Source organism: Camellia sinensis, chromosome 7 (genome assembly GCF_055761805.1).
Source record: "Camellia sinensis isolate YWXY chromosome 7, ASM5576180v1, whole genome shotgun sequence".
Taxonomy (NCBI): domain Eukaryota; kingdom Viridiplantae; phylum Streptophyta; class Magnoliopsida; order Ericales; family Theaceae; genus Camellia; species Camellia sinensis.
In genome coordinates, this window is record NC_138967.1 from 33,121,338 (window position 1) to 33,132,631 (window position 11,294).

The window sequence follows — 11,294 nt, forward strand, 5'->3', positions numbered from 1 at the left end:
TAACATTTATCTTAAAAAAAGATGGACGGAAAAAATAATTTCAAGAATAACCATTTATTTTTTTAAGACAAATGTGATTTAAACATATAATTATTAAAATTCAATTATTTTGATTTTTTACATAAATATTATTCTCAATAAATTTTAAAAAGTCAACGGTTTGAATCACTGAGATTGGGTTCACAATGGATCCCCAAACACAAATGCTCTCTCAAGTCAGATTCCTAACATAAAAGAATCCAAACTCTTTAAAAATTAAAAAAAAAACATAAAAAGGAAAAATTCAGCTTGTTTAGTTCTGGTTTTCAGAAAATAGTTTTCAAAAAATTCTACTTTTTTATTTTCCATACTTTAATGTTTTCAATGAATTTTTAAAATATTTTTAGCAATTTTTTTTTAATTTTTAGACACACCTAACATAAATGCACTTAAAAAGTATAATATTTGTTTAAAAAATCTTTAAAAAATAAACTAAATACCAAAAAATATGAAAATTTTGTATATTTTTTTTATATTTAATGTATTTATTAATTTTTAAAATATTTTTTCATAAATATTTTATTATTTAGATACATTTAAGTAAGGTGTATCTAAAAAAGTAAAAAAAAAAAACTGCTTAAAATTTTAAAAATATTCACTAAAAAAACACGAAAAATAAGAAATACAATTTTCAGAAAACTGAATTCAAAATACTAAAACCAAATACACCAATTGTAATTTCCTGTAAAATGGAGGGTTTCAAGTAACATGATGACTGAAGTAACAGTGATACTATACGTATCTATTAGTATATCAAAATATATTATGATATTGTTATTTTAAAATTATGAATCTCGTTTATTATATAATAGTGGTATCACATATAGTAATTAATATATTAATATAATTATAACATTATTATTTTAAACATATGACTATATTCATTATACAAATTATAAAAATATAAAATTTCTAAAATTATGCTTAATATATTAATTAATATATATAATATTATTCATTACATAAATTATAACAAATACAATTTCTAAAATTATATCACATTATCCCGTCGACTCATTTGACGAGGGTTAAATAAATGAGGGCCCACTACGCGGCTTATGATTGAGTAGAGGTTAAGAAACCACTCCGCCATTTTCCATTATTTCTGATTTTGCCCCAACATTCCGTGAACCTTTGCAACTAAAGTCAATTTCCTTCTATAATCATCATTATTATTTTACTATTAATACTAACTAACCCCCCCAAAAAATAATAATACTCTTCATTATAACTAACCCCCCCAAAAAATAATAATACTCTTCATTATCCATTGGTCCTTTCTACTTTCCTGCCCCCAAATTTTCCCGAGAAAATTATCCAATTTTCTCGTGGATTTCATTTTTCCTTCATCTGTCCTGGAAACTTGATCTCGGCCTCTAAATCGTCTTCCAAAACCTAGAATCGTTCAGATTCAAATGGGACAACGACAATCGAAAGACGAATTGGTGTATCAGCAAGTCAATTATGGTAACGTCGAAGGAATCAAAGCTCTTCGCAGAGGAGGCGCTGGCCTTGAGGTACTGAATAATCACTCTCCGATCTTTCTTTTGATTCATTTGTGATTCTTCATTGTGTTAAAGATCAGATATATTTTGGTAAATAGGTAAATGAATCTGTGTTTTGGGAGCTTATCTATGTACATATGTGTAACTTTGAATTCTAGTGATTGTTTATTGTGTTATGTAGCAGAAACATATTACAAATAAGTAAATGAATCTATGTTTTTGTTGAACTAGAGAAGTTGATTTGTTTCTGAACAATATGATAATGAATCTATGTTTTTGGAGTTTATGTATATACACGTGTAAATTTGAATTATAATGATTGATTATTGTGTTATATAGCAGATATGTGTTACAATAAGTAAATGAATCTATGTTTTTCTTGAACAATGGGTTTTTGAATTCTAGTGATTGTTCATTCTGTTATATAGCAGATATATGTTACAAAAGAGTAAATGAATCTATGTTTTTGTTGAACAAGTGAAGTTGATCTTTCTGTGAACAATATGATTGTTTTTGTTGCAGTGGGTTGATAGAGAAGGGATGACTCCATTAATTGCTGCTTGCATGAATTCAGAACTGTATAATGTTGCAAAAACTTTGATAGAATTGGGTGCTAATGTGAATGCATACCGTCCAGGTATTCTTTTCGTGTTCAAATATTTCATGGGTTTCTAGCTTCTGATTGTATATGCATATAATTTGTTTTTTAGGTGATAGAAATTTGTTCTCACAAAATTCTCTGTAGTCATTAGAAAATAAAAGCGAACTTGGAACTCAGCCTTGAAGCCAGAAATTTTTCCTTGGGAGGCCAAGCCAAGTTCAAGCATCTTTTATACACCATTGCTTTTCCTTCCCTTATTATAATATTCAAGACATAACAAAATGTTATTTGAATAATTTTTACCAATTTAGAAAATTGTAGCAAAACCCTTCTTATATTTATAGAACTTACCAATTTTACTGGTTATAAAATTGAATTTTCACTTAAAAGATGCACTTCAAATTTCCAAATTTCACTTGACTAACTTGGTATAAGTAATAATAAATTGTTGGTTGTTTCTTATAATTTTTATTTTGCATGATTTAACTTAATCATTTTGATCAATTTTTGATTATTTTTTTAATTATTGGTTTAGGTCGCCAGGCTGGGACTTCATTACATCATGCAGCAAAGCGAGGCCTTGAACAAACTGTTAAGTTACTTCTTTCACATGGAGGTGTGTGTACTAGTATCTTGTTGGTCAAAGATTGCATTACTGCAATGTGCTTAGAACATAAAATTTTTGCAAGCAACAAACACTGTTCCTTCTCCACTATTTGAACTAGTTTAACAGAAAAATATTTTTTTTAAATTTCAGCAAACGCATTAGTGATGAATGATGATTGTCAAACTCCACTTGATGTTGCTAGAATTAAAGGGTATAGCAATGTTGTCCGTGCAATTGAGGTATTCTTGAAGTTTGTGATGTTATTTCACTATTTTAATTTTGATATGGTGTGTGAAATAGCAATATTTGTATTTCTTTATTCTTTAATCATGTAGCAATGTGGCATTGTCTGTTCTAACTTCTATGTAATGCTGCATAGAGTCATATCTGCTTGTTCTCTGGTTGGCTGCGGGAGCTTTATGGTCCAGGCTTTCTTGAAGTACTTGCTCCTCAACTCCTCTCAAGAAAAGTGTGAGTGTCATTTTCATTGGATGAAATTAGTTTACAATTGGAAATAAGAGGGACTTAAATGGCATGTTTGACAGGACACTTGCATTGTAGATTTTTTCACTTATCATCTAGTATGTTTACAAAGAAAATATAGCTGAATGGAAGGATTTATACGGATGCATTTTCCAGACATGTTAATGTTGTATCTTTTTATCCTTTAATAAAAGAAATATTCTCACAAAGTACTATATATTTATACTATTAATCAATGCACATTGGCAGTTGGGTGGTTGTTTTACCATGTGGTTCCCGTAATCTTTCGAAGCCTTTCAAGTTGGAGCTTGCCATATATCCTAGTTTGCAGGTATTTTTCTTTCTAATTTATCAATTCACCAAAAATTGGGACTGGTATTGAATTTTTGGATGTTTCGGCTTTCATCTGCTACTTATCTGCTGTCAAATACTGAAGTTGGGTTCAGGCTTGTTATAGTCTTTATTGTGAATGGTCTTTAGCAATGCCTGTAGAGTTTAGTTTTGTCATTTATGCTGTTAGTTAATCCAGTCGATAGCCATTTTGGAATCTCTTGTAGCACTACTTAAAAAAGGTTGTCTTAGCTTTTTCTTCAATTTCTTTGGTTTCTTATACCCTTGATTACCTTATTGAGTTATGGGTTTCCCTATGAAAGAATAAGTCATAATCCTTCTTGAAAGGATCAAAAGTGAACCAAATTTGTGCCTAGAGGGGGGTGAATAGGAGAAACTCAAACAACCGTGCCCAATTTCAGTTTAAGCAGCAAATAGATTGTTGATGTAGAGTAAATCTCTAATATTGCAATCACGAAAGATAACATGCAATTTCCGTGGAAACCCCTGAAGAAAATTGTCCTCAAGGTAAAAACCACAGGCACATTGCGATCAAACAATCCATTATATCATGACATATAACAAGGTTTAATGTAGTGCCTTACAACCCAACCTGGTATGCAGTCAGCCACACTTGATACCCCCTACCACAAACTCTCGTTTGAACTCCAAGACTCAAGAAAAGCAACTTAGAACCCCCGGAATACACTTTGGACTTAACACCTTGTATCCATGAATACTCGTTCAATCTCCCCAGCTCTGGTGGCTCCCTCGTCGGACTTCTCTTGCATATGGACTAATCTTCCACGGATTTGTACAATATCATTACGTGGCTTGGATCACAATTGGCCAACAAGAATGAAAGGATGGTAAATGGCATTGTGCGTGCGATTTTTCAAAATTCACCTTGGAGTAGGTTTGCAGCTGTCTAGAAACAGTTGATCAAATCATTCTACTTCTCTGAAATTTTGGTGAAATACTTAAATACAGTATTGTGGTGTGGAGCTCTAAGGAAGCTAAGGCAATAGACAATCCTCTCTTGTGTTGTTAGAATATAAATAAGGTTGGCCTTTATCTAGTTTTGTTATAAAATACTATGCATGAATTCCAAAAATTTGCTTGAACAGCCTTTTGGTGGGTTCTGCTGGAAATCCCCTTGTTTGCTATCTGATTGAACAACCTTCAAGCAGAACTCTCGGGAGACCAATCTAGGAGACTGTTTGAGCGCTCCTCAAGTGGTGTTCATCCCTTGAGCAGCTCAAGCGCTCTCCGAGTGCCATTTGAGCGGGGCTCTCAGGGTATCTATTGTAGCCCCTTTTTTCAAACAGTTAAGCACTAAATACCCTGAGGACTAAAGGCAAAACCTAGTCAATTAATCATGGAAAAACATGTCCTAGATTAATGCAACATGCTCAGTAGGTAATGTATATCTTTTAACACATGGAGCCAGCATTGCCTGACCTCAGGAGATCTTCAATTGACAACTCAAGGATACAATGGCTTGCAACTGTTTGCCTAACAACCTAACTTCAGTTTTTTTATGAAATTTCCAACGCACAACTTGTCACATGGCTGAGGTTTTTCTTTTTATTTTGGATATGGGGAAGCAAGACTTATTTTCTTCTTTTTTTGATTTAGTTAAATTTATCAGTTAGATTTTCTGTTTTTATATTTTGCATGTGAAAAATATTCAGACCTTATCTAGTATAAGTTTCTCTTTATATAGGCAATAATCCCTGTTATTTTATTTTTCTTTTCTCTTTGATAAGTAATCATCCCTATTATTATTCTCTCTGTTACTGTTTATGTAAGGTGTGTTGTGGCATCCCTTTGTAGTCATTATGCTTCATGTCAAAGTGAGCACATTCACCCTTATTGCTGCCTTGATGAATCAAACAACTGGTAACTTTCACCTGGATCTTTGTGATTACTTGCAGTTGGTTCCATTGCTAACCTAAATCCACCCTATTGCCCATGGATCTAGGTAGCACTAGCTACAAGGTTGAGTGTACATCTTGCCCAATCCAGACCCCGGTTGGGAGACTCGTGTATTAGGTCACCCTTTATGGATTTAAACCATACCTGCCTTATTTTGCTGAAGAACTTATCCTTATTTGCTAACCCCACACTTTCTAATCAAGTCAGTTCTCTTTTCTTTCTTTCCTTCTTTCTTTCTTTTTTTTTTTTTTTTTTTGGGGGGGGGTGGGTACAAAAAGATACATTCCTCAAGAATTCATGTCACCTATCTCATGACAATATATTATTCTTTCCAATTTGTTTATTTTTTGTTTGGTTGTTGTCACTATTGTTGACTGTTTTCAGGATTTGACAAACCTGGTGTATTTGATGTACCCTGCACTAATAATAGTGCTTGTTTGCTCTTGGAAATATCTTTTTATGTATCAATTAAGAAAAAGAATAGTCTACTTTGTTTTGACATTAACTATATTTGCTTCTTGTTTATATGGTCATTGAGATTTTAACTTCAACAATATTTTTGATATATGAGCAGGATGCCCTGCCTCGCATTCATATTGCACTGTGGAAATCCAACTTGGAAGAACCAAAGTTTAACCAGTCTGATCCTTCAGTGATAATTTCTGATAGTTCCACCAGTAATTCCTCAACATAGTCAAAGTTGGAATACTGTTATTATTTTGTGTGTGTGTGTTGATTTATTTTATTTTCAAGCATAGTCCCAAGATGTTTTAGGTGGAGGCAAGGTGTAAGTCTCAAGGAGTTAGGCATAAATGCATAGAATTTTGGACTGATTAGAACTGAAAATAGGTTTAGAAATTTTGAAGAGTATAAATATAAAGCAAAAGAAAATTTTAAAAAAATGGAAATTTATATGTCTGGGAACTTATTTAGGAGAATTTATTTTTTTATTTTATTTTATTATTTTATTTTTCTCAATTTATATATGAAGTTTAAAGGAAATTCTGAAGTAAACCTGAGGCCAAATGTCAGAAGAGCAGGCAAGGGGATTATACCTGGATTTCAACATTTGTAGCAAGTAGCTAACAGAAATTGCATTGGGTAAATTATTAATACACCCCTTGAGGTTTGCTTAAAGTACAAATTATCCCCTGTAGTTTGGAAAATTACAAATATCCCCTTGTTAAAAAAATTTATTTAACAAAATTACCTAAAAAATAGAAATTCATAATTGCTCTCCTATACAATAATAAAATTACCTAAATTATTAATTGAAACATATTTATAACATCATTAAAAACTATTAATTGACTTGATTTATTAATAAAAGGGCCGATTTGTTATGAAATTAGAAACCTCAGGGGGTGGAATGTAATTTTCAAAACTACAGGGAGCGATTTTTATTTTAATCAAACCTCAGGGGTGTATTTGTAATTTATCCAATTGCATTATAGGCTTTCCACTCATAATGATAGTCTGTTCAGATATTAAGTGGGGAAGTCCTTAACAATGTTAAAGTAAGAAGAATAGTGTAAAACTTAAGGAGTTCCATTTGCTTGTTAATGTTTGTGCCCAACATCTAAAAGGTTAACTTCAAGTCAAGGCACATATTGCATGCTTAAAGACTCCCTCACACTTGAATCCGTGAGTGTGTTGAATTTAAGGTAGTGTTTGGTTCATTGAAACGAAGGAGGAATTAACCATTAGAATGTCCAAGCTCACATTTGGTTTGCTAAAAAAAATGATGAAAAACATTGCAAATGGAATCATCATTCACCATTGTAAGTGAATGGTCATATTCCATAGGGAGACTAAGGAATGAGCATTCTATTCTATTCCATTCCACTTTCATTCTAGTGAACCAAACATTGCATTGGTACCTAGACTAGAGCTTACCTTTAAATGCTTTTTTTCTTGAACCTTGCCTCGAGATAATTATTAGGGCATAAGATTCACTTGTAAGTTTCTATGAAATATTTTGTCTAGAGAACTCCAATGGTCCACAATGAAACATGATGAAGTTGGTGCAAGTATATGTGTATCTATAATGTACCTGTCGTCCTGCTCTCTATGTTAATGGACTTAAAACATAATATCCACTCTACATACAGAGCTTTCAGTTTTGTTTTGGGATTGACTTTTGACGATAAGAACAAAATGTGCTTGCGTAGCGTTATAATTATTGTTTAGTGAGAATATATGCCTTAGAAGTTTAATGCACCTGAACTTTGTCTTTCTGTTACAGAAACACGCGTTAAACTTGCAGCTGTGAATGAAGCTGACAAACAACAATTGCAGTGGTTTTGTAATGCATGCAAAGGAATTCCGCAGGTAGTACAATAAAACATTTCTTAATTAATGTTGATCTATTTTGTGCTGGAGCATTGACAGAATTGATACATGATAATCACAGAGAAAATTGTGCTAGCATAAATTCTAACAAAGTTTGATTTTTTTTTTTAAAACATAAATCAGGCCATATACATTAGAACCTTCCAATTATGCATTTGGCTAATCATTTGGTTGTCATGAAATACTTATAATTAATTGTGCCTGTTCAAAAAATCAGGTAATGCATCCAAATTTTCCTTTCAACACCCAACCACCCGTTGTTCCAGCAACTGCCCCATCATCTACAGAGGATGTAGAATTAGCTATGGCACTCAATGCCTCAGTCCAATCGGTTATGGAAACAAGACCACCTCATGTTGATGCTATTCCTAGCCCCGGAGCAAACGCATCCTCCAGCAATCACGGTGGTTGGAGTACCTCGGCAGCCCCTCCTCCAAAAGGAAGTTGCAGTGGGTGGGAAATTCAGGAAGCTGGTCCAAGTGGCAATCCAACTCAACACGTTCAGAATCAAAGCGACATTCCTGCTGTTGTCCAAGCACCACATGAGATTCCCACTCCTCCTTCACTCCCATCGGCCCCACCTATTGACGATGTGGTCGTAGATGATGGTCCGATTCATTATCCATCAATCGATTCTAGTCCTATTGATTTGTCTTCCCCTCGTGTGGAGAACTTAGCTGATCAGGCTGATGACAGGAAAGAAGATTCTTCATCTTGTGTGATTTGTTTGGATGCTCCAGTTGAGGGGGCTTGCATCCCATGTGGCCACATGGCGGGATGCATGTCGTGTTTGAATGAGGTCAAAGCCAAGAAGTGGGGTTGCCCCGTGTGTCGTGCCAAGATTGACCAGGTTGTACGGCTTTATACTGTTTAATCATCAAAGCAGAAAATGGTGAAGTTGTATAAGGTTAGTGAGCTTTCGGTACCTTGAAAACTGTCTATATCTTCTAGCAGATGTTAAAATAAAACTATTACATACATTTATCAGCAACTTCAAAGGTTTTTGAATATATTATGTAGACCCCTTTATGCTTTCTGAAATGCCACCTACCTTCCTTGAAGTTTTGGAGTTACATCATTCTCTTCTCTCATATAGATTTGTTCTTATTGAACATTTCAGATACTGATTTATGCTTACTGAAGATATTGATTGATCTGTAAGATAGTGATGAAAAGCTCTCTTATACCTATATAGTTAATTTGTTATTAGCACAGAGGGAAGGTTGGTGACAACCCTAGAAACCTAAGCGGTGGTCGGTGATCTAAGCACCATGGAAACGGACACGATAAGGACACGACATGGACACGTAGACATGCAAAATTTTAAAAAATGCAAGACGCAACATGTTGGGGACACGTGCAAAATATATAATTTTATATATTTATTATGTCATTTTTTAAAAATATTTAATGTTACTAAATTTATCACTTTTAAGTATGCTATTTTAGTTAAAAAAATAAAATATTTTAATATTTTTTGAAAAAATGGTCCCCAGCGTGTCTGGTTCTTTCTAGCATGTCCGTGTACGACACATGTACGTCACCTCTAGAGAGGTGTCTGTGCTTTATAGTCAGTGAAACTCCGAAACTAAATGAAAGTTTGGTGATATAATTGAAATTGAGGTTTCTAGTAGTCTAAAAAATAAATAATACTAATTCTATAATACAAGAAAAGGATATTAAAAAGTGAAATTCACTGACATGAAATACAATCTGTCTTTAATTTTGCAGATGGCAACATACATACGAGTGCAAGAGAGTTGCCAACTACAAACAGATCATCGGTTGCATGGTGTCTACCTGGTAATCACATTTTGTATAACTTTGTGAATAGATTGTTATATATTGGAACTGGACCGAGTTCACACGGTTAATGGGATTTTTCTTTCATTTAGTGAGATGCCTAGTAAAGATTGTAATTTGTTGTATAGAGGAAGTGGACTGAAGTTTCCATGTCCTTGTAAAACTCTGTTTTTTCTATTGTGTGTGAAGCTGTACTTTCTAACAGTTTTGATGCTGGTATGATATCATTGCTGTTGCTGATTTTCACTCCCTTACATATATGTATATATATATATATGCTCTCACTAGCGAAATTGCCTTGAAGGCACTTCATTATTCGAAAACAACATTAATTATTAGATTTATTCAATCTTAACCCTCGATTTTGCCACTTAGGACGTTTTTCAAAAACTTGTTCATTTTATTTTATAGATATATATAGTGATTGCAAGATGAACTCCATCACTCCTTTTGCAGGTGAGTTTTGAATAATTGCCATTGCATGTTTTGGGTTTTACTGGAAATCTTCCTCTTTTTAGCTATGAGAAGCTTTTTGACTCGTTTGAAACTTAGGGGTAGGTGCGAATGCTTTGATCTTGTGGAAGTGGGCTTGTGCACTTCAAGTTTGGTTTGATCTTGAATCTGTGGAGAATGAAAATGCTAGGGAAAGAAGCTAAAACTAGTTCTTGTTTTATTTTTTTGCTTGTGTTAGGAAAATGAATGTGTATTTGACAAAAAAACTATTTTTTTTTCTTGATTATAATAGAAATGAATATGTATATATCTAATTTCATTTCTTCTTGATTTTCTTTTCACAAATATAAGATACAATAGCATAGCATTAAAGAAAATTGTTTCTTCCTAGTTTTTACTCTCAGTTCTCAAGTAATGGTCACTATTTGAGAGTCTTTTATTAGTAACACAATTTTAATGAAATTATTGCGAAAATTAAACAAGACAGTCGTTGAGAGCTCTTTAATTTTTATTCAACAAAATGATGCATACAATATTTCATGTTGGCAAAAAGACATGGAATGAAAGCATTGAAATCAGCTCTGTTCTTTCTTTTTAACAGGAGAAGATAAGTAAGTGTTAAAATTTTAAAAACTATACCATTAGTGGTATAACATCCCATGTTGGTTCAAAGCTAATGCCTCCCTTAAAACTGCCTACTTACTTTAATGGACTTAACTAATGAAGTGAAGTCCAATCCCAACGTTGTGATTACAGACAACTAATTTGCTAGGAAAGTCATATTGGATTCTTTCCAGGGAGCAAGAGATAATTTACATTTTGGTTAGGAGTGGTACTTATGCCCTGTTTGTCAAGAGTTTTTTTAGTTAAAATAGTCAATAAAAACAAAAAAAATGTTAAAATAATTAATAAGACAAAATGTCATGTCATACAAATTAATTAATTACTTTTTTTTTTTCTCACAACTATCTATTCAACTACAAAAAAAAAATCACAAATCATTCCAAACACAACTTTTTTTCATCTCATAAAATAATTAAAAAATCAAAAAATCAATTAAAATAGTCAAATTTCCAAATAAGGCCTTGGTGCACAACGATGCTGATTACTCTCGGAGGGAGAGATAACAGGTAGAAAGCATTTTCTTACTTTTTTTTGGAAGAGACTGATTTAGATATAGCGA

The 11,294-nt window shown here is 32.9% G+C and overlaps 1 protein-coding gene across 1 annotated transcript; it reads left to right on the forward strand.

Annotated features, from left to right (window-relative positions):
• The first annotated feature begins 1,097 nt into the window (after positions 1–1,097).
• On the forward strand, positions 1,098–9,898 carry LOC114297425 (putative E3 ubiquitin-protein ligase XBAT35). The gene is made up of 10 exons (XM_028241863.2): positions 1,098–1,556; positions 2,067–2,181; positions 2,681–2,761; positions 2,903–2,991; positions 3,132–3,223; positions 3,485–3,566; positions 6,078–6,180; positions 7,749–7,834; positions 8,073–8,762; positions 9,587–9,898. Exons 1-9 carry the CDS (start codon positions 1,455–1,457, stop codon positions 8,727–8,729), a joined length of 1,407 nt encoding a protein of 468 aa, XP_028097664.2. The 5' UTR covers positions 1,098–1,454; the 3' UTR covers positions 8,730–8,762; positions 9,587–9,898.
• The last annotated feature ends 1,396 nt before the right edge of the window (positions 9,899–11,294 follow it).